Source organism: Diabrotica undecimpunctata, chromosome 9 (assembly GCF_040954645.1).
Source record: "Diabrotica undecimpunctata isolate CICGRU chromosome 9, icDiaUnde3, whole genome shotgun sequence".
NCBI lineage: Eukaryota > Metazoa > Arthropoda > Insecta > Coleoptera > Chrysomelidae > Diabrotica > Diabrotica undecimpunctata.
The window spans coordinates 5,915,757-5,939,635 of record NC_092811.1 but is presented as its reverse complement, the minus strand read 5'-3'; the positions used below and the strand labels follow the sequence as shown (position 1 = coordinate 5,939,635).

General features: G+C 33.1%; 1 protein-coding gene across 5 annotated transcripts in view; it reads right to left on the bottom strand.

The window, feature by feature from the left end:
- Positions 1–15,716, bottom strand: part of pan (transcription factor pangolin) — an 808,803-nt gene extending 793,087 nt beyond the window's left edge. For 3 of the 5 annotated variants that reach the window (XM_072542635.1, XM_072542636.1, XM_072542637.1), the window contains exon 1: positions 15,273–15,713. In XM_072542635.1, coding sequence (XP_072398736.1) covers positions 15,273–15,425 — 153 coding nt within the window. In that variant the 5' untranslated portion in view covers positions 15,426–15,713. Of the gene's footprint in view, positions 1–15,272 lie in introns of all 5 variants that reach the window. The other 2 variants (XM_072542638.1, XM_072542639.1) reach the window with 1 other exon arrangement.
- Positions 15,717–23,879: the final 8,163 nt, after the last annotated feature.

The window sequence follows — 23,879 nt, the reverse complement described above, 5'->3', positions numbered from 1 at the left end:
TTTAAAACTCACGAATCTTCCCTCTGTATATACTCCAGAAACTGGTTTATGTGAAATATTTAATAATAATAAATATTATTTAAATATATCCGATTATTTTTATACGAACCTTTTCATGTTTACTTTTAATTCGAATTGAAAGCGTGCTCTTTGTCTAGCATTAATTTATTATCAAGCTCCTATAAAAGAATCAGAACTAGAATGTGAAGACACGAGATTTACTTATGTTGTCCAACTTGAGATGTGCTTTAATTCCAAAACTGAGCAAGTGACTGCACTAACAGGAAATCGTTTAGATCCTTTTTCCAAAAGAATGTTACCCGAAATTTATCCTAATATTTCCCACAATATGTATGATTCAAACTTCACTGCTTTTTCACAGCAAATAAGGAAAGCATCAAAGGACTTCCTGGTTTAGCAAATTGTGGAAAGCGGTTTAGGAAAGAAAAAGTTCTTCGTACACCTGATCGTGTATATTATAATTTGCCACAATTTTGTGCTCAGAAACAGCAAACTAAACCATTTGGTGTAGGTGTTAAAATACGACAGTTAAATGTTCCAAATTTCCCTGGACCCACAGATTATAATCTAAGAACTATAGTTCAGTGTAGAAGACCTACATACCAGTACAACTTTGGACATTCAGAAATGACGTCTTGTATCAGAATGTTTTTGTGTTCCAGATCCGAGTCATTCTTGTAGTTTGTGTCAAAATATGTGAGGGTGATTACTGGCAAAAGAATTACGAAATATTTATATTCCAGGACTGTTTCACTATCGAAAGAATTACTGGAGAAGATTACGATATTAAAGAACTACGAACATTTAAAAAAATCAGGAATTGCTCTTTATGCATCTTCATAATAAAACAGCTGTGAATATTTTATTTTGTGATATTGACGATTATGTAATTTTAGTAAATTATAATTGTTATTATTTTGTTGACTTTTTGTAAGCTTTGTCAATAAAATTGTACAATTTTCAGTGATAATAAAGCATATTTCTATTCTCTATTCTATGAAAATAATTAAAATCATGAATAAAGAGTAAAAAAAACTTTTTAAAAGCAATATATTCCCAAATTCTCCGAATAATTATCAGAAATACTTTGTATAGGTATACTTTCTCTTGTTATCTTATCAATAAATTCTCGAATATCTACTCGAAATGCTTATTTCCTTTAAAACAAAAACCGTAAGTGTCGGGTATATATCTACCTGCTATTTACCATTGTCTTGTCTTTTAGAAAGCTAATGTAGTGGTTTTGTGGCTTGTTTTTCAAGGAATTACTCTGTACATTAAAGAAAGTGTGAACAATAGGGATTAGAAACTTTTTGATAAGAATTTAGTTCAAAGAAAAATAGTGCTTTCAAAAATACAAAATTTGTCAATTGTGTGATTTTTAAGTAATATCACCAATTACTGACGTCACTTACAACAAATTTCTAAAAAAAAAGGAAAATAATATTCTAAGCACATACGTCACAGCAGCTGTCAAAATTATTGATTTGTAAATAAAAACATGAAATTAACATCAGAAAGAGTTTAATTATTGTTTATTTTAAATTAAAACGCAAAATAATAAAATTGAATAAAATAAATCAGCCAACATAACCTCAAAATGTGACGTATTTGATTTTAATTAAATATTTGATTACAATCAAGTTTTGATTAGCGTTCGAACAGCCCCTTAGTATTTAGACCAGAGGTCGTGTTTTGGAATTCATTCGAGCAGATTTCGCATACGAAATTAAAGGAAATTCGCTCGAAATACAGTTTTTTTGTATTTTCGAATAGTGCGTGTACCCATTTTTTTTATATACTCGACTCGAATGGGTCTGAACCATTCGAATTTAGATGCTATATACAATCAAAATAATTCTTGTCATTTCAGTTGTCACTGGGCCTGTGTACATCAGATAAGATTTCAGCTAATAGTTTTTAATCATTGTTTTACATAGAATACTTTATTTTTGCATTGAACTACGTTTTCAATGGCTGGTTTAAATAATTTTTTAATAGAAAGAAATATAGTTAATGCCATTGCAGAGGCGGAATTATTAGCGGGACGGAGATGCAGAGTTCACCATCCCTTTCGCAACCCTCTGGATGACTATTCGGATGTACAGCTGGTTCCTAAAAAAACTGATACGACTCTTAACGCGTAATTTGTAGAAAATTGAGCAGTGTATTTTGAAGGATAAATATCTGTCAGATAACTTGTTCTGTTCAACCTTAAAAAATGACTCCACGTGCTAGCAAAGAACTAAAAGCAAGAATTGTAACGAAAATTGAAAAAGATGGTTGGTTACTATCTACCATGGTTCTCTCCATCTTTTATTAATATTAATAAAAGATGGAGAGAACAAGAAACTCTCGAAAGAAAGCAAGGTTCTGGAAAACCAAAAATATCTACCGCTCATGAAGATCGTACGCTTTTGGAGACATTAGAAGAGGATCCTTTTGAAGATGCAAAAACTGCAAGAATTATGTTACAGTTTCCGGGAAGAAAGACAACAACTTGGCGCAGAATTAAAGCATCACGTCTTAGATACCGAACTGCAACAAAAAAATAAGCTCTTACACCACAACAGAAGCAATCAAGACTTGTATTTGCTTTAAACCATCAGCTACAAAATCAAGCTTTTTGGAACAGTTACAGATGAGAAAATGTTTCAATCATCTAAAAACCGTGTATAGACCAAATAATAATAGATTTAATCTTCTATATTATGTTGATAGATATCGAGCAGCTGGTCATTTTAGCGCCAATGTATGGGGATGGATGTCATCTAGAGAAATGCGAATGGTATGGCGTATTGGTGGCAGGTTTGTTGGGCAGACCTATCTGAATATTCTAGTTAGAAAACATCATGTTTCCCGGTATACAACAGTTGTATCCAGAAAACAATTTTATCCTCCAACAAGATAATTGTCCTGTTCACACTGCAAATATAATAAACCAGTGGCTCCAGCATCGAAACCTTACCATGGCCCAGCTACCGTCCAGATTTAAACCCAATCGAGAATGTGTGGCGGGTTATTATAAAACGGTTGTAATTTTATAAGTCAAAATGATGAAGAGCTGTGGCTCGGTATAGAACAGGTTTGGGAAGAACTCTCTGAAGAAGACAATTTCATAGTTCCTTTCACGCAGATGGACCGAAGACTGCAAGCTGTTATCAATGCTGATGGAGATATTACAAAATATTAATTTTATTTTTAAATACCTAAATTTAGTATAGTTTTGGTCTTCCAGACCCTCGCTTTCTTTAGAGTTTCTTGTTCCCTCCATTTTTTATTAATAAAAAAGCTCTGGTTCTGTTTATGTTAAAATGTTTTGCTGCCTCTGATAATGCCCAGTTATCTTTTAATTTGGTTACAATTCTTCTTCTTCATGTGCCTTGTCCGTTCCGAACGTTGGGAATCAACATGGCTATTCTGACTTTGTTTACGGCAGATCTGAATAGTTCAGCAGATGACAATCCGAACCATTGCCGCAAGTTTTGGAGCCACGAGTGTCTTCTCCTCCCTGGATCCCTTCTGCTGTCTATTTTCCCTTGAACGATCAGCTGTAGTACTCTATATTTATTATGTCTCATAACGTGACCCAAGTATTCCAACTTTCTTTTCTTTATACTTATTCCTACCTCTCTCTCTTCACCTATCCGGCGTAGTACCTCTTCGTTGGTCACGTGCTCAGTCCAGGATATACGTAATATACGTCGGTAAGCCCACATTTCGAAGGTCTCTACTTTTTTCATCAATGTTGCGGTCATTGTCCACGCCTCCATTCCATATAACAAAACCGGGAATACATAACATTTCAGAAGTCGAATTTTGAGAAGTAGGGTGAGGCTTTTAGAGGTGAAAATTTGCTTCATGCTAGTGGACGATGCTCTTGCCTTTTCTACTCTTATACGTATTTCCTTCGCTTGATCCCAATTTGAGTTAACTGTTGTTCCCAAGTAGATGTACGAATCCACGTGTTCAATTCTTTCATTGTCTAATATCAGTTGCTGTGGTGGTTGTTGGGTTTTGCTTACTAACATCCATTTGGTTTTTGTGATATTTAGTCTGAGTCCGTATTGTGCACTTGTTTTTTGTATCTTACTCATTAGGCAACACTTACAATTCTTGCTTTAATATATTGTTAAGTCGTTTGTTTTATTCCTTAATAATAATAAAAATAATAATATATTATATAATAACCTTATTTTATGTAAAAAATATCATTTATATACTCTTTATTAAATGCAGGAATTCATAATAATATCAAAATTTATACCTTAAGTAATAATTATTACAATTTATGAATTAATATGTAATCAATTGTTGTTTGTTTGTTTATTTTGTTATTTGTATTATTATTATTATTATTATATTACAAATAAGGGCAGAGGAGCGAGCTCCTATTATGCCCAAAAATCAAAAATAAAAAAACATCCTTATAAAACTAATACCAATTATAAAGTTAAGTAAACATAAAATTTAATATTTTATTAAAATATTAAATTTTAAATTAAAATATGTCATAATAAATATAATAATAATGTCAGACCAATCAAATGCACTGCTCAAAATGATCAAATCTTAAACTCGGTTCGCTAATCCCAGTCCGAACTGTCTAGTGAATTTAGTAATTATTTTTTTGCGAAGTTAGTTACTTTTTGACAGACTAAAAGTGGCTGGAAATTACTATACAACCAAGCACCCGTACTCATAGCCAATATTAATAGTAAACAAACTAAATAGTAAATAAAATAGAACTTTGCAAATTTCCGACAATCAATATTTATTTATCTGCACCATATAATAAAGTTATGTTAAATTATAACAACTAAATATATATTTTTTAAATATATACTACCCAAAATTTGATGGGTTTAGTATACACTTCGACTATTTAGAATAATTCTTCTTTCTTTAAAGAAAGAAGTCTGTAATAGCAGGATACTTGAGCTATTAATACTGAGAAGTAGGAATTGTTGTGTTGTAGGTTTCCGACAATGAATCTGTCAAAATTTGTCCGAGCTAAGCGAATGGAGTTTACTAAGAGTCGTATCAGTTTTTTTAGGAACCAGCTGTACAATTTCAAAAATTTTGCAGATTAACAAAGCCTCTCACAATGGGAGTTGGTGGACTTGAATGGATCTTTTTTGTTCTACCGGCACTGAAACACCATATTTCATGCCCTTTTTTACTCCTTTCAGCTAATTTACAATAAACAATTGTTTCAGATAACAAAACCACCATAAAATAGGTTAAGTAAAACTGTCAATTCTTCTTTTTTTTATTTTGAGTTTTGATTGTTCAAATTTGCAGTGTTTCCATTACAAATTCTTCTCGTATACGTATAACATTTTGAAGGACGTTCAAAAATACACATTCAGATTCGTATACGAAATTTTTTATTCCGAATAGTAAGTCGCATACGAAAAAATTCGGTGGAATTTCGAAAATAACCCCAGGATCTGCTTTGAGCTGGGTGTGAAACATTGAAAATTTGACCCTTATTTCGTCCTATTACTTAAGCCTAATCCAGCTTGGAGTCTTTTATTTATAAGTACACTGCGGAAATATCCGTCACTTAAATACAAAGTAACGATTTAAACATCCACTAGAATGGTTTTTCTAGGAATGTATTTACAAAGTTTAGAAAGTGTCACTAATGTGGATTAGAGATTTTTGGAAAGTAATTATTATTTTTAAAAGAAGATAGTGTTGATAAAAATACAGGCTGTTAATAGTACGATTCTTGAGTTCCTGAGTAAAAACCAAGAAATAAAGGAATTAAAAAAAGGAATTTGTCGTTCAAAAGTTTCTTTCCTAACATAAGGATATCTGAGATGTTGGATGAAAGAACCTAGGCTTAACTATCTGAAAGAAGCATATAAATTGATTGAAATGACTATTCAGTAGACTATTTTTAACTGATAAAACGCCACGATTCCTACTGGCAAAACTTCTTCCTGTCCAAAACAAAATTATGACAGATCCGTCACGAAGTTGTCTGGTAATTCTATTGTTGTCAGTTTGACAAACGCCATTGAGGTGTAATCAATTTTGGACAGATATAATGAATCCAGAAGAAAAATCAAGATTTGGATGGCAATCAAGGAAAGAAATCAAAAAATTGGTTTCGGAAAATGTCCCGTTGAACTCGCAGAGGTCCAGAAGTTCTATTTGGACCTAATATTCGGAGTTCCTACGAGTGAGAAAGTTTACGCTTGAAAGATGTACTACGATAACGGAACTAGCAAAAATTCTCGATGATTATGCCTTTAACATGATAAAAAGCAAAGGCGAAGACTATAAATAGTCGTTTATAAAGTCAATGTGGAATACTACAGCAAAAGTGGTATAACAAAAATATATTACGGAGTACGACATAAAAATCAACCCTTTCACAGATATATTTTTCAAATGTGCAAGATTGACCAGAGATACCAAGCGGAGGCAGCTTTAAAGTGTTCAACAAAAAAGCAAAAACTCAGTTCAAAAGCATTATCCACCGAAGAACTATTAAAAATCATCCAAAGCTACGACGAGGAAACCCCCGATGGAGCACAAAAAAGTTTTTCACATTTTCTCATTTGAACTTGCTTGGAGAGGCAATGAGGCAGGCAACATTTACCTTTTCCAGAAGGAATTTGATGTTATTGGAGAATTTACGGGCCGAATTGAATACAGCAGCATTTTTTCCAAAACAAATCAAGGCGGTTCGAAAAGTTTGGCAAGCAGAAAATGGCTGGTAAGAAATTTATCAAACGAAAATGTATGCCCAGTTAGATTATGGAGAAAAGGGGACCAAAGATTTTATCAGACAGACACTTTCTTAATGTTTACTACAACTGGAACGATGGATTAAGTAAATTAACGGGTCACTCAAATGCAAGCTTCTAAAGCAATATTGATCGAAAATCTCAGAACAACTAATGGCTGTCAGAAGCTGGACCTTCAATTTCCCAAATGCTATAAGTCAATAATACACAAAATCATAATTTGGTAGAAAAGAATGGGCAAACTGCTATAGCTTAAAATAATGGTACCTTTGTTAACAAATAAAGATTGTTTCGTTAATATGGTGCATTAATTGTCTCGTGAAAGTGTTGTCGAATATCATTCGAGAGAAAATTATTTACCGGCAAAATTTTCTTCTGGTTTTATTCAAGTTTGTTGCCTTTTGTTGGCAATTTTCGCTTATGCAATTTTTGACTTAACTGTCAAAATTTAATTCGCGAAAATTCCCAGACAACTAACGTTCATACCAATCGAAAATATTGTGGGCAAAATTTTCTTTCTTATGATGTTATATACGAAAATTACATTGTTAACTAAAATTTGTAATTATATTATTAATATTTGTAATTAAATTAATTCTAATAAAAAATGATAATTTTTAAAGAACATATTTATAAGTAAATACTGTACATACAGTGTGTAAAAGCCAAATGGAATAAATTCATTATTTAGGTTACTGTACATATTTATAAAAAATCCCGAAACATGTCAAATTTAAATTATAACTTGACATTCTTTAACGTGAAAATGCAACCCCTACCTTCAACCCCCTTAGAATGACAGGTACAACCCCCAATTTTTAAAATAGGAAGTATAGGCTTGCGATATATCGTTTGAAAGGTCTTTTCATTCTTCATTCAAAAATGTTGTCGCTTTCAAGTTTATTAAGATTAATTAAGATAAAATAAATTAAAATCATGTGGTTACCGAAATTCGCTAAAATATACTCAAAACTTATTTCCCGTTTAGGTCTTGATAATGAGAAAGTGAACAAAAACCATAGCAATGTGGTTTTTAGATGGTAACCAATAAAAAACTTCCGTGGCAACGTTATTTTAATACGCATTAGTAAATTGTTTTATTTAAGTTGTCAGTATTTTAATTTAAGTAAAAAGTTCGTTCAATTCAATTCTGAAAAATGGTTAGATTAACGGAAATGCATAAAATAACAGTTTTACAAATGATTGGTAATGTGGAGAAACTGGTGGAGAAGTAACTCGCCTATTTCATGAGAAATTTCCTAATTTACCGCCTATATTCCAAGGAACAATAAGTAAAATAGAGAAGCAGTTTCGCGAGTTTGGTCATGTAAGGCAGATAAAAAAAGCAGCTGCCAATGCACTGAGTGATGAACTCAAATTAGATGTGTTGCTTGAGTTTCAGGAAAATCCACATACATCGAGTAGACAGGCATCCACTACATTCAATGCTAGCCATACATCGATAGTAAACATTAAAAGAAAATAAATTGCATCCCTATAAGATGATACCTACTCAGGAGCTCATGGAAGACGATTTTGATAGGAGAACTTTTTTTTGTGAGCAAATGATGGACATGTTGGATAACAATATTATCCAATTAGAAGACGTTATGTTTTCTGATGCGTGTACTTTTTCACTTAACGGTCATGCTAATCGGCAAAATTGCCGCTACTGGGCCACGGAAAATCCTCACTGGATGAGAGAAGAACACACTCAATACCCTCAAAAGGTTAATGTTTGGGCAGGGATTGTAGGAAACAATATCATTGGTCCCTTTTTTATTGAGGGCAACTTGAATGGCAACAATTATTTGGCACTACTTCAAAATTATGTCATTCCAACGTTGGCAAATTTATATCCTGATCCAGGAAACCCTTAAGTTCCAGCGAATACGATATGGTTTCAGCAGGATGGAGCACCACCACATTACCAACTTAATGTCCGGCAGTACCTCGATACAATATTTCCCAATCGGTGTATAGGGAGGCGAGGATCGATTGAATGGCCAGCGCGATCACCTGATCTTACATTATTAGATTTCTTTTTATGGGGATATGTGAAGAGCCATGTGTAAAAAACTAAACCTTCTGATTTAAATGACTTAAAAGAACGAATAACGCTTGCGATTAGGTCGATCACGCCTGTTATGTTAAATAATGTTAGAAGACAGTTTTATTTGAGATTAGGATGTTGCCAAGACGTTCGCGGTGAATATTTTGAACATCTATTTCATTAACATTCATAGTTCTTTTTCGTGTTCTACATTTTATTACGTTTTGCATTACATTTTAGTTTTTGATTGTATTGTAGCGAATTTCGGTAACCACATGATTTTAATTTATTTTATCTTAATTAATCTTAATAAACTTGAAAGCGACAACATTTTTGAATGGAGAATGAAAAGACCTTTCAAACGATATATCACAAGCCTATACTTCCTATTTTAAAAATTGGGAGTTGTACCTGTCATTCTAAGGGAATTGAAGGTAGGGGTTGCATTTTCACGTTAAAGAATGTCAAGTTATAATTTAAATTTGACGTGTTTCGGGATTTTTTATAAATATGTACAGTAACCTAAATAATGAATTTATTCCATTTGGCTTTTACACACTGTATAATTGCATATGTAATAACCAAGGCAATTAACAAACACGAGGAACCAACTGGAGGTTAAAGAAGTCAAGAATTAGGTATGGATTAAAAAGAAGACAAAATATATGGAAGTAACTATAAAAAAGAACAAGAAAACAACAGAGAGCATATGAAGGCTGATAACTTCAAATTTGAAAAAATAACATTTCACTCCATGGGACTGACTATAGGAACAACTGGTAAAGAAAGAATTCAAGAAAAAATAATAAATGGAAACCATGCCTTTAGAAAAAACAAAAAGGTACTTAAAACAGACAAATAGGCGACAAGACAAAAATAAAGATATACAAAACATTGATACGGTCAGTTATCATATACTCGATGGAAACAACGGCGAATAAAAAATAATAATTAAAAGGAAAATAGTTAGAACATTCCTATGACCGGGTATCACCCCATACCGAGAAAGAATATTAAAAAGAAACAAAAAAAGAGAAAGAGTTGGGAAACGACAATGTACCTAGTTGAGAATAATTAAATCACAATGCTTCTAAACGATGGAAAGAGAAATGCAGGAATGGAGACAGACAACGATCAGCTAGGATACATAATAAATTGTAACCAAAGAAGAGGAAGGGAGGATTGGAAAAGCGATAATCCGAAGAAATTGAACGATGACGATAATACGAAAATCTTTCACCAGAGTATTCTTGTAGTTTTAATTTGGTAATGGTAATTGTGTCTGATATTTCGAAGAGCAAATGTACACTTATATACAAAGAGTCACCATATAGGCGCCAATATAAAGAACAATTTATATAAATATAAAAAATATTGAAAAAACCAGAGCCACCTTCTTCAAGAAATATGACAATAAAAGATTAGAAAGGCAACCTTTATGTCTGTGTGATAAAATAGAACAATTACTAGAAAAAATAACTATCTAAATAAAAAAATGTTTTGACAGAAAAATGTTGATAGTTCTATTGGAATACACATGTCACTCGGAGCTGGGGTTCAACGAAAATTGTTGTGTGTGTATGTTATCCGTCGGCACATCCACTAAGTACTAAAGGGTACGGAATTATCTTAAGAGATGGCAAATTTTCATAATCCCTTCATAATACTTTCCTACCATTATTGCATACGTATAAGGTGAACTTAAGTGTGAAAGAAAAACCGTTGTTAGTTGTCGTGTCAATTTTTGTAAAGCAAGGACTTACCGCTTAAAAAAGGAGTTCTGCCGATCTAAACGGAAATCGGTTGAAGAATAAACACAAAGAAAAAACATGAAAAATAAACAAAAGAATAGAAGAAAACTTGTAGACACTTAATCCAATAGCGACAAAATATTGTAGAATCAATGATACAGGGAGCAGTAGTACCAGAAGAGGACGGAGAATATGGCGGAAACTGGTTTGATGAAGAATTTATTTAAAACAGAGTTAGAACAAGGAAGAGATACAAAATTAATTTAATGAGAGATTACTACCGGAAAAAATAGGTGAAAAACTATTTTTAGGAATTATACTGGGCATAGGAAATAGAAGAAGAGAAAACTTATATTAATAGATGGTTACAATGCCTGAAGAAGAGGAAATAAAAATCGTGCCAATGAAACTAAAACCCAATAAAAGCCCTGGAGACAATATCATTTAGTCTTATGCCAAAAAACGGAGGAACAAGCAGACAATTCAACTAATCAAAGTGATACCAGACTGTTGGACAAAGCAATCTATGCTTAACAAAGGACAATAAGAAATGCGAGAATTATTGAACACTACAAGGGAGAAAAACAGAGTATATCAAATGGGTTTTAAAAAAGTCATAAATTCGGGCATTCATTTAATATAAAAAGGATTTTAAAAACAGAAATAGGTCGATAGTAGATGGAATAGGTACAAAATATTACAATATACTATACAAGAAACTGATAAGGAGCACCAAATAAGACTGCGATTTTTATCAGTTTTAATAAATACTTTAACGGAAGTACTAAAAAAGGGATAAATATATAGAGCTGCAAATTTTAAAGTAGAATTTATGGCGGGAAAAAGACAGATGGTGTTTGAGAAATAAAAACAAATTATTTATTATAAGAGGGCACACGTTAAGATAAATGGGACCTATTTGAAAAAGCGTAGAAGATAAGATGATAAAAAGAGTTTAAAATGAGGCATGTAAGTCATAGAGGAAGGAGACCAAGAATTAAATGGCAAGTTTCAGTAGAACAAGCTTTAAATAATCAGAGTAAAAAATTGGAGAAGTAGTGCCAGAGATAAAAAAATATGGCAGAGTACATCGTCAACAGCTGTGTTAAACGAAACTCGCAACAGGGTATTTTTGTGAAAAACCTTCAAAAATCATTCATAAAATCAATGTTACAATACTAAGTAATTCCAATTATTTATTAACTTATTAACAATTTAAATAACCTATGGAAAAGTATATACGCCGCAAAGCATTCTGTTCTACCCATTTATTAAAATCAAGTACTTATTGATGTGTAACACACACTTGAACAAAATCTGTATGGAGATTGCAAAACTGACCAGAGACATGCTCTTCTAAAAAAGATATTGTACTCAGGTGGAAAGAATATTGTGGAAGATTGATGATAGAGAAGAGCACAGAAGCCTCATCACAACAAGAAGATGACAGTTTTGCGACGGAACTTGACTCAAGAGTGAAGGTATAGCAATTATGAGACAAAAAAGTCATAAATTGCTGGTCCAGATAACATGTCTATTGAAATAATGTGGGCCCTAGATGACGTTGGAGTGGATATAATAGATAAAATTTAAAGAGACAGGAAAATGTACTGAAGATTGGACAAAATCACTATATATCCCCATACATAAAAAAGTAGCGTAAGATGTATATAGCAACTATCGTTCAAATGGTCTAATTGCACACTGCAGTAAGATACTTTTACAGATAATTCCCGAGAGTGTAAAACCCTTCGTACTTCTTGAAATTGCGGAAGAACAAGCAGGTTTCATCCCCGGACGTGGTACAAGGAAACAAATTTTGGCAGATATTGACTGAAATGGCCAACGGGAGTCGCGAATCATTTGATACTGCTAATTAAAAGCCTATACAATAACAGTTATGCCAGAATTACTTAGAATAAACGGGGAACTAACCGAAAGTTTCCTGGTCGCTAAGGGTTTGAGCAAGGCTGCACACTAAGCCCAATTCTATTGAACATATATGGTGAATGGATCATGTGGAAATCTACTGAAGTCTGGAACAGTGGCATCATTATTGGCGGGAAAAAGATTAAGAACTTGCGATGATAAACAATATCGCTATTGTAGATAAATTGTGTATCTGGGCTCTTTAACAACTAACAAGGTAGGCTGTACTCAAGAGGTAAAGCGCCGGTCAGCAATCGCAAAAAGCGCTATAGCAAAATTAACAAAAATTTGGAAAATCCATGAACTAACGATCAATACAAAAATGAGACTACTAATAAGTCTAGTTTTTCCAGTTTTCACTTGTGCATTAGAATGCTGGGCCCTTATCGAGAAAGATAAAAATATTATAGATGTATTTGAATGTACTACTGAAAACGAATGATGAGAATACCAGAGGAGGTCCGAAGAACAAATTAATATATACTGAACCAGCTAAACATAAAGAAAAGATTAAGAACACAAACATCAGAACAAACAATAAGCTATTTTGGACACTTGTTTCGAAGAAATGGTCTTGAAAAACTTACCATACAGGGAAACGTAGAAAAAAAATGTTGAGGTAGATCTCCCACAAGAAACACGGAACATACAGTTGCTACTATTGGCGATACATTGTCAAAATGTGTTAGAATGGCAGAAGTTAGAAAGACGTAGAGGAATATTGGAAAAATCAACTAATGGTTTCATGATATCACAACTAAGAAGAAGATTGATGTGGATTATGTTTTGAAACTATATCTCTGTTGAAATAAGGCAAGAATGATAATTATTATGAATCATTGTAGTTAATAGTAATATTAGTTTTTTACAAAACATTCTTATTCTTATGTTATGCAGATAGGGCAATGTATACTTTTAAAATTAAAATTAACGACAAAAAAATTGTGGACTTGAGATAGCGATACCTAATTGGCATATTTCTCTCAATTACCTTGTTCCATTTGTAGGAGACATGATAACGAAAATTCAAAAGTCTTACATCTATCTCAAGATTATATGTATAAAAATAGTGAGATAGCATCAATATTTTTGGATTGGTTTCTGTGGCACCAGACGAATTAGAATGCTGTTTTCTTGAATTTAGATAATTAACAAGTGAGTTTCTGGTAAACTGATTATTTTCGTTCTTATATATGGACAGAGAGCCTTCTGTGTGGTCCATCAGCGTAATTATATTTTCATTTTAAAAGTCATTAGAACTGTACCACCCATCGATGTAGAATCAATATCACACTAGAATAATAATAATACTTATATCTAGTATTTTTAAAATGTTTTCTTGCTAATTATTAAAACAATCCACCGATTTGGGAACTACCGCCACTCTGTTTTGGAAGAATATAAAAGCAGATGAAAGCTTCTTTATGTGACATATCCAATTTTGACCATATTATTGATATAACTAACGAAAGAATTGTATTGAACATACTTAGTAAACTAGATATAGATAAAAAATAAACTAGATAATTTACTGATTGACCGGATGAAGAAATAATAAACTATCACATCAATGTGGAATAAAAATTTCCAAAATTATCAAGAAAGATATTTCTCAACTCAGAAATTTTGAAATTGTGATACTGATAGTGCAATAAGATGAAATATATCATAATTTTTTATGGACAATTTTAAGAACGGATCTACCGGCGGGAAAAAAGAGTTTAGTTGGGATTTTTTAAACCAAATTTTCTAAAAAATCAAAGGAACACGTTCAGGGATTCTTTTTTATATAGATTCTATCAAAAGTTGCGAAAAATCTTAGTTGGGAGTGAAACGATATGCCCAAAACTCATACAAATCATATTTTTTGCCTATCTCAGAAGTGCACAATAAGGAAGATGAACTGTACCACAAATAGTTTTTACGGACAATTTTAAAAAGCATTTACCGACGGGAAAAAGAATATAATATATCTAATAAAGCCTAGATCCATGATGTTCTAAGAAACCAAGTTATATAGCATAAGTGTATACAAATAAGATGATTTTTCAGAAACCACAATTTCTAAAAAATCATCCAAAACAACAAATTCAGAGGTACTTCAACTTTACCAAATTTATTGCCGATGGATAAAAATAAATGAAAAATACAACTGAAAGAGTGACAAAAGTGACATACTGACAAAAAATACAAAATTATATCGATGAGTGTAACTTTTACATTGAAAACATAATAAAACTTGTGGCATACTGAAAGAGCAATTTTCAATGGAATGTAAAATAACTTTATGCACATTGTCATGTTAAACCTTTGCTCTTCGGGTTGCAAAATACTAGTATCTACTATTTTTGCATCCCTAAACATTTTCCCAAAATTTAGGCGATTACAGTAGATTGGACAATGACTTTTTTATCTGCTCCTGATATCTTGTAAGCCATCTTCCATAGGAAATAGACTTTTCAAGTTGGAATTCTAACTTTAACCTTATGTTGCGAATAATAATACTAATTCAATGAAATTTTATGCACAGTAAGCAAATCCTTGTTTGTGCAGAGATTTTAATAGTAATGATAATGAAATATGCCAGTTACAGGTGCGAGTAATGTGAAATATATAATTGGTATTTTCTTGTGTTCTAAAGGTTGTTTGTGACTTATAATATTGTGTGGACAGAAGAGGAATTGGAATGAATCTGTGGAGTGATTTGGATGATAGTTTCCGACGGCAAGTGTAGTTGTGATTGATGCAAATTACCTCAGACTCTGTGAGGTCGATAAGGCTACTCTTCTCCTCGGTGAGGTTTTCTGAGGACCTCTTCTCGTCCTCCCCATCACCCTCGTCCTTGAACACCTTAACCTCATCGGTGCTGCCGAGATCATCGCCGCCACTGGATGAGACGTGTGGCATGGTTCACTCGAACTCACTGTACAGCGGCATATCACAGCCACACTACATAGCACCACTATCTGCATTCGCGCGTTTTCATAGCGGTCATAGTCGTCGGCATACTACTACAACTGTCACCCGAGCACCAACAACAAAACAAGACGGCGGGCGATCTCGTCACTAGGCACTAGCACGTGTTCGCGTATTTCTACTCTGCGCTAACTGAGCACGAACTGACGATGTGCGGTGTGCGGCCCAGGCAAGCGCGTTCCAAATGTCTCTGTCGGCACCGACCAATCACCGGCCGCTTTGATCCACCGAGGCGGCTCGCTGTAAATATGGCAGCCCAGACGACTGCGCACGACTAACACCGAAACCAGAGTTCTCTCCCGCTGCATCCAGGCTCCCATCTAGCCCAAAACATCTTTATTAATAAATATATCAATATTAACATCTACATTTAAAAACTATAATATTTCTTTACAATTTAGTAAAAAATTTAAATAGGTTATTCATTTAATTTAATATTTAACTGAAACGACTAAAAAATATTAATTTTGTAGTCATTTTAATGAATTTTTAAGCGTTTATATATTTTGAATCACTACACTCCCTCTGGGAGATCAGGACTGAACAGAGATCTTTTTAAAGTAGAAAAAAATGTTTAGAAGTAATTCAGAATAGGTGGGCTTGACTAAAATGCGAAAATGTTTTTAACTCGTTAATGTTATTGTTAGAAAAAAATACAAGTTTCGTTAGATTGTTAAAAAAAACACACAATGTATAAGACAAATACGAAATTAAGTAAGTTATGAATATGAAGAGACTTTATTGTTAAATTATACGCTATTATTGTTAACACACATAGGTATAACGGACCAAGAAGGTCTGGTCAATTCCAAATTTATGCACTAAGTTAAGTTTTCCTTCGAGAGCAATGAGAGCTTGTCTGATTAGAGCATTTCTGTTAATTTCAGACGTAACTTATCTTTTATACCCCCTGTCCTTCATTTACACAATAATGAGTGGGAGATGGGCTCAGAAACTGCTAACCTTTTTGCTAAGTACTATAGAAATTACAGAATTGCATCAAAGAATGATCAAATGCTATATTTAGTCATTTTTTTTTACATTGCACCGAGATCTGGACTATGAAGGCTGATAGATCAATCGCCCAAAGTCGTTTGAGATATGGTTGCTTAGAAGAATGCTGCGAATACCCTAGACAGCGATGCGATGTAGACCAACGAACCTGCACGTAATAAAAACTATTAAAATAAGAAAAAAATCATATCTAGTGCATGTTCTTTAGGAACACGAGAAGCAATAGTAGCAACACAGGTGCTGGTCCAAAATTGTTACGATCAGAAGAAGGATGTGTTCCTATGCTTTTTAGATTACCAAAGAGCGTTTGATCGTGTCCAACACCACAAGTTAATGCAGATCCTCAAGAAAGTTGATATAGACCAAAAAGACATAAGATGCATTGAAAACTTGTACTGGCATCAAACGGCACAGTTAAAAATAGACAATTCTATATCCAAACCCATACATATAAGAAGGGGCGTCCGTCAGGGATGTGTGCTTTCCCCTCTTTTATTTAACATTTATTCGGAAGCCATATTTTAAGAGTCTTTGGAGGATGCAAAGATGGGAATCAAAGTGAATGGAGTATTGATCAACAACATACGATATGCTGATGATGGTATCTTAATCTGTGACAACATAGTCGATCTTCAACAACTTGTCACTATAATCGGAGAATACAGTAAGCGAATGGGATTAGAGATTAATAGCAAAAAAATCAAATTTATGATCATCTCCAGAAACTTGGATGCACTTGAAAACTCCACCATAACACTGATTACTAAGTCCATTGAAAGAGCGAGTAAATTTAAATACCTGGGATCGTGGCTTTTTGAAGACTGGGCATCGGACAGGAAAGTAAAATGTCGCATTGAGCAAGCTCGACAAGCTTTCGTAAAATTCAAGTAGGTACTGACTTGTTCAGAGTTCGATCTTCAACTGAGACTAAGGTTTACTAAGTGCTACGTGTGGTCAGTGCTGCTATATGGCGTAGAGGGCTGGACACTCAAAACGAGGGATATAAACAGATTAGAAGCTTTCGAAATGTGGCTCTATCGACGTATCCTAAAAATACCATGAACAGCGAAAATCACAAATATAGATGTCCTTAAAAGAATATACCAAGAACGCCAACTTTTCGAAACCATCAAGAAAAGGAAAACGGCGTATCTAGGTCACATCATGCGAAATGAAAAATACCAGTTCCTCCAACTTATAATCGAGGGTAAAATTGAAGGCAAGAGAGGAATGGGACGCAAGAAAATGTCCTGGCTCCGAAACATAAGGCAATGGACAGGGATTAACTACATACAATCTCTGATACATATTGCAAGAAATAGAGAATTAATGGAAAATGTGATCGCTAACATCCATTAATGGATTTGCATCTGAAGAAGAAGAAGAATCATGTTCTTAGAGTGGACCGGTACATAATCCTTCAGTTTATCGTGAGAGATAAAATCGAGGGACGCAGAGGAATTGGACGGGAGCAGATATCATGACTTAAGAACATTCGTGATTGGACAGGAACACGCAATACCGAACAACTATCCCGATTAGCTGAAGACTGTGAATAGCTAGCCAAGGTAATCGCCAACGTTAGTCGGAACTAATATGGTACCGAAAGAAGAAGCAAGTTTGAAGGACCTGGCCCAGATAGTGCTGATTCTATTTTTCGAAAAAAAAAAAAAAGAGGAGGCACTTAATTTGGCATTGTCTCTACACATAATTTTTGTTAAGTATTTGAACTATGTTCACTTTTCTGACTATTATAAATCTAGATTTATAATTCCTACCTATAAACAATTCTTACATTAAAAATGATAGATCCATCAGTATTATTAGGACTATCCCTAACACTTTCGAAAAACTCATTACAAAATACTTAACTTTATGGTGGCAGAAATACTGAATTAAATCTTATTTTGTATAACTTTAAAATTTTTAATGTCTTGAAGAACTGTCTTGAAGTTCACTCTATTTATACGGAATTCTCGAAATGTTTGTATGAGTTCCTCATAATATTCTAATCAACAAACTCAAATTTTACGGAATATCTGGTAAAGTACTTGGGTGGATTCGAAGCTATTTGGTCGTGCTCAAATGATGAGTGAGAACAATTTCATTACTCGGGAAGTAGGAGTGATATTTACCTCAATGATAGTGTGTCTTGTTTCACATCAAACCAGTTTATACTTTTTGCAGATCATCTGAAATTGTTTAAGGTTATACCTCGACTTGAACACTGTCTGCGCCTTTAGCATGATCTGAATAGAGATATGGATTGGTGTACGTCCAATTGAATTCAAAGAAGTGTAAAATCATAGAATAAAAACTACTTTCTAAAACTACTTATAACTATTCTATTGGATCTGACATTATCTTGCACTATAACACTGGAATTATTCTAGATTCTAAACTTACTTCATCTAACCACTTCAAATTCATTATAAATATACCTTCTAGGTTTTATTAAGAGAAATTTATTCGTTCCATTAAAACTCGGTATTGTAATTTTGGTAGAAGCCACCTCGAATTTGCTTCATCAGTGTGGAACTCTCGATATAATATTCAAATCTGCAGAATCTAGCGTTTGTAATGGAAATTTTTGCAATAAACTTTCTTTATATTCGTCAAAAAGAGATAAATTACGAAGATTTGCAACAGAAACTAAATCTATTGCCTGTTTTGCAACAGAAACTAAATCTGTTTTAATTAACAGAGTAAGTAGTAAGCAAGTGACCTAGTTTTTAAAATCCCTCTCTAATTCTCTCATTGGTTGTCCTTAATTGGTCAGTATGATTGACTTATTTATCTCACATTTCAATATACGTAATCATCAGACATTTCTAATACCATTTCATGGAAATAATCTTCTGGTATAGGGATCTCCAATATTTTCTTTAGGCTTCTCCCAGCACGCTGAATTTTGCAGGTAGTCACCAGTTATTATTTACCTTCTCGCGGGACCCAAATGATTCAATAACAAACAAACAAAGCAGTCACAATCATCCTGAAACTATTGGACTGGAAAATAAAGAGACATTGCTGAAAAGTTGTCACCAAAACCGTGATGAATCTCACCGACAGAGTATCCGTGACGCAGCGAGAAAATAATCTATTAAAAAAAGATCTCGACCCAAAATGAAGATCAGCTACTAGCTCTAAAAGGTGTCCAATATGACACAGATATCTTCTTCTTCTGATGCAAATCCATTAATGGATGTTAGCGAGCACATTTTCCATTAATTCTCTATTTCTTGCAATATGTATCAGAGATTGTATGTCGTTAATCCCTGTCCATTGCCTTATGTTTCGGAGCCAGGACATTTTCTTGCGTCCCATTCTTGTCTTGCCTTCAATTTTACCCTCGATTATAAGTTGAAGACACAGATATAGGGTATACAAATTAAATAGTTCTATTTTGGTATGGAAAGCTCTACTGTGTACATTTGTCCACAATTTACAATGAAGAAAATACATATTTTGTTTTTATTATATTAACATTACCATCATTATACCACCGCAACTGCCGTTAGTAAAAATCACTCAGTAAATTACATATCAAATGTTTAATTTTTTCAAAAATATATATTTATCTTTTCCCAGCACAAAAACGAAAAATCTATATTTGATCGAAATAGTTATTTTTAAAATTATTTCCTTGTGATTTCAATTTCTATCAACTTTCCTTCTGGGAACTAACCACTATTATGTTGTAGTGACGTACAATAGAAATTAGTAAACAAGGTCAAAAAAGGAAACAATGTCATTGCTCATTAAACGCTTGAAATTTTCAAAAAAAAAACATGGATCAGAAATGAAAATATGATTTATATAGTCGTGATTTTATATAGAAATTGATTATTTAAAAAAAATCGGTTAAGAAACCAAGTAAACTTATAAAAGAAAACAGAAATTATGAAAACACTTAAAGTGAAATAATATATCAGTAAAACGAAGGAATTCATGATTTATAAACATCGTAAAAATAATAAAATAAATAAAAAGGGCTTGGATTAAAATTAAAAGTTGCTTATACTGACTGCAGCAAAAATATTAGTGAAAATCTATTTCAAAATAAATGTAAAATTTTGTGCAAAATGTATTTATTTGATACATCTCAATTTTACAACCCTTCTATAGTTCAGTCGTTAAATATCTGATCTCTAAAAACAGATAAAAAAAGCTGAATTTTGCTGACGATGTCAATCTTGCTACCCCAAAAAGATGCAAAGCAGTTTGCCACTCCTACCCCGCTCTTCCCCTAAAATTCCTCCTCGTAGGGCGTGAGACATAAAACCATCTGTTTATCAAGAATTTGAACGTCCTAGAAAAAAATATTTCTAACAGGAAATGTGGCTGATAATTTTAAACAAAAATGTTTACTGACACTTTTTTTTGTGTAGAAAATTTCAAAATCGCCGGTCGCTTCAAGAGTTGTTTCCGGGAGAACAGTTCCTTCTACAAAAAAAGTGCTAATAATCATTTATGTTCAAAACTATCTCAGCTACATTTTTTATTTGAAACATCGATGTATCCCTCTTCCCCCCTATAAGGGATGATTTTAGGTGGAAGCCCCAGGAAACATTTTTGAATCTTTTTTGAGGTCTTAAATTTGACATTTTCAACAAAATTCAACTTGTTCGTATGATTTTCAGAGGTTCAGTGGCATTTTCGTCTCTGTCGAATTCCTTTTCAAAACAACTTTTGATAAATATAGGTTCTTATTAACACAACATAAATATGTACTTAGTAGCATTAAATAGTAGTAATAATACAAAAAGTGGCTAAAATGTATCAATTGGTAATGATCCAAGCATATTATAAGAAAGAATACAGAAATATCGTGGTGACTTGATGATATCCAAATACAAAAAGCAACTATAAATCGTTAATTTAAAGCAATATCAATGATAATGGTAATACAAACTCACACAACAAGAAATATAAAATCTTTCAAAGTTAGATCTTTTTTGTGGTTGTACAGCTTATCATATTTTAAGTCATAAGCTCAAATTATTCCTTAAAATTATACAACAAAGAATACATCAAACTTGGCCAAGATTTTACCGAAACACAATCTGGATTTAGTATAGGGACGAGAGAAGTCCCGTTCTAAATAAATGTCAAGAAAAACTTAAATATGAGAAATATATGAATCATCAAACAGATATACTATAATCAAAAAGTTGTACTACAGATAGAAAGGAAATTAGACTATGGTGTGACAGCATATTCATCGGCCAATGAGTTTTTCCTTAAAATTTTAGATACAATCCACAATACTGCACTCCGCATTGTCTTGGGAGCTTTCAGAATCACACCAATAGAAAGCCTGTATTGCAAAGCAGCTAAACCATCACTCTATTACAAAAGAATGTACTTAAAGTTTAACTACGCAATTAAATAAAATGCAAATCGTAACAAAAACACCTTTAAATATGATCACCTTAATTGATTATCAACATTTTGTCCAATAAACCACGTCTACCAAAACCTTTCTACCACCGAATCAAAATGGATCTCTTATCTCTTAACCAGCTTACCTCCTTGCTTTCGAGTTAGTTTTGAACCTGCTGCACCATGCACATTGGGAGTATCTAAAATAATAACTACCTTACTTTATTGGACAAACATACTACTAACTATAATAGAATTCATCAAAATCTGCAAAACTTGTCAAACTATACAAATTTCTCTCAAATATATACAGATGCTTCAAAATCAACAGATGGAATGGGAGTAGCAGTTATATCTTCTATGTGCCAAAAAAGTAAGTTGCCAGTACACTACAGTATTCTTAATGTAAAATTATATGCCATATATATATAAGGCACTCACATATATTATATGTATCTACACACAACAGAAATACATCATTTTGACTGATTCAATCAAATTGATTTGATTGAAATCAAACAAAACGTGATAGATATACACAAAAGTTTAATAAGGAGGTAATAATTTGGATCCCATCACATATTGGAATTCGAAGTACAGAAGAAGCAGAAAATTCTTCTTCTTCTTCTTCTTCTTCTTTTTCCTCTTTGTAGGCAATTCTGCTTGTGCATTGGCGGATTAATACCTCTATGAAAGGTTGTCACTCCAACTTTTGCGCGCTCGTCCGATATTCTTTTGCCGATTGGTGACTTATCTCTGGCTATTTTGACGACACAGGACTCCTCCATTCTGCTTATGTGGTTATTCCATTCTTTTTTTCTATTTTGTGTCCATTCATGTATACACTGTACGTTACATTTTCTTCTAATGTCTTCACTTCTCTTTCGATCCGTCAGCGTATTTTCCGTAATTCTTCTCCGTACTCTCATCTCTGCCGTTTCCAGTAGCCTTTGCTTTGTGGCTGTGTTGGGTCTTGTTTCAAAGGCATATGTCATTATTGGTCTTACACTGACTTTATAATTTCTTGACCATCTCAGTGTTAATGTGTATGTATCGCCATATAGTGTTATTAAGGCATCCTGCCAGACTATTTGCTTTTTGTACTTGATCTTTCACTTCTTTGTCCAGGTCATCATAGCTGGACAGTGTAATTCTCAGGTATTTTATTTTCATTACTTCAATACTGATGCCATTAATTTCTATTTTACATCTGGTTTATTCTTTGCTGACTACTATTGGTTTAGTTTTTTGATATGAAATTGTCGTATTAGATTCTTTTTCTCTTATGTTAAATGTGTGGTCCAGTCTTTGCAAACTATTTTCATCTTGGGCTATCAATATTGCGTCGTCTGCATAACAGAGTATTTTTATTTCTTTGTTTCCCATTCTGTATCCTCTTCCTTTGTTAACGCTTTTAATGATTTCATCCATGATTAAATTAAAGAGCATGGGGCTCAATGAATCCCCTTGTCTTATTCCACTGCCTAGTTTTATAGTTTCTGTAAGTTGTCCATCTACTCTGACTTCCATTTTGTTGTTTTGGTAGATGTTTTCGATAGTTTTTATAATATTTAAGGTAACTTCTCTATTATACAGAAGATGGACTACATCTTTAAGTCTTACTCTGTCAAACGCTTCCTTTAGCTTAATCAGACACAGAAATGCTGGTCTATTATACTCTAGTGATTTCGCAGTAATTTGCTTTACAACGAATATTGCATCTGTACACGATCTTCCACTACGAAAACCCTGTTGTTCATCTGCTAAATTTGTGCGCGACAAGCAGAAAATTGTACGACTGAATCCGTCAACTCAGCTGATTCAATAATAGCGAAATATGTGATAACTAATGATGTTTCAAGTGTTTCCAAATGAAGCACCTAGTGGCAAAAACGGTTGCAACTATCAGTGTTCAATCTTCGTAAGATTAAATCGAACATTAAACCTTGAAGATGTTTCCCTACCAAAAGAAGATATCAAGTAACA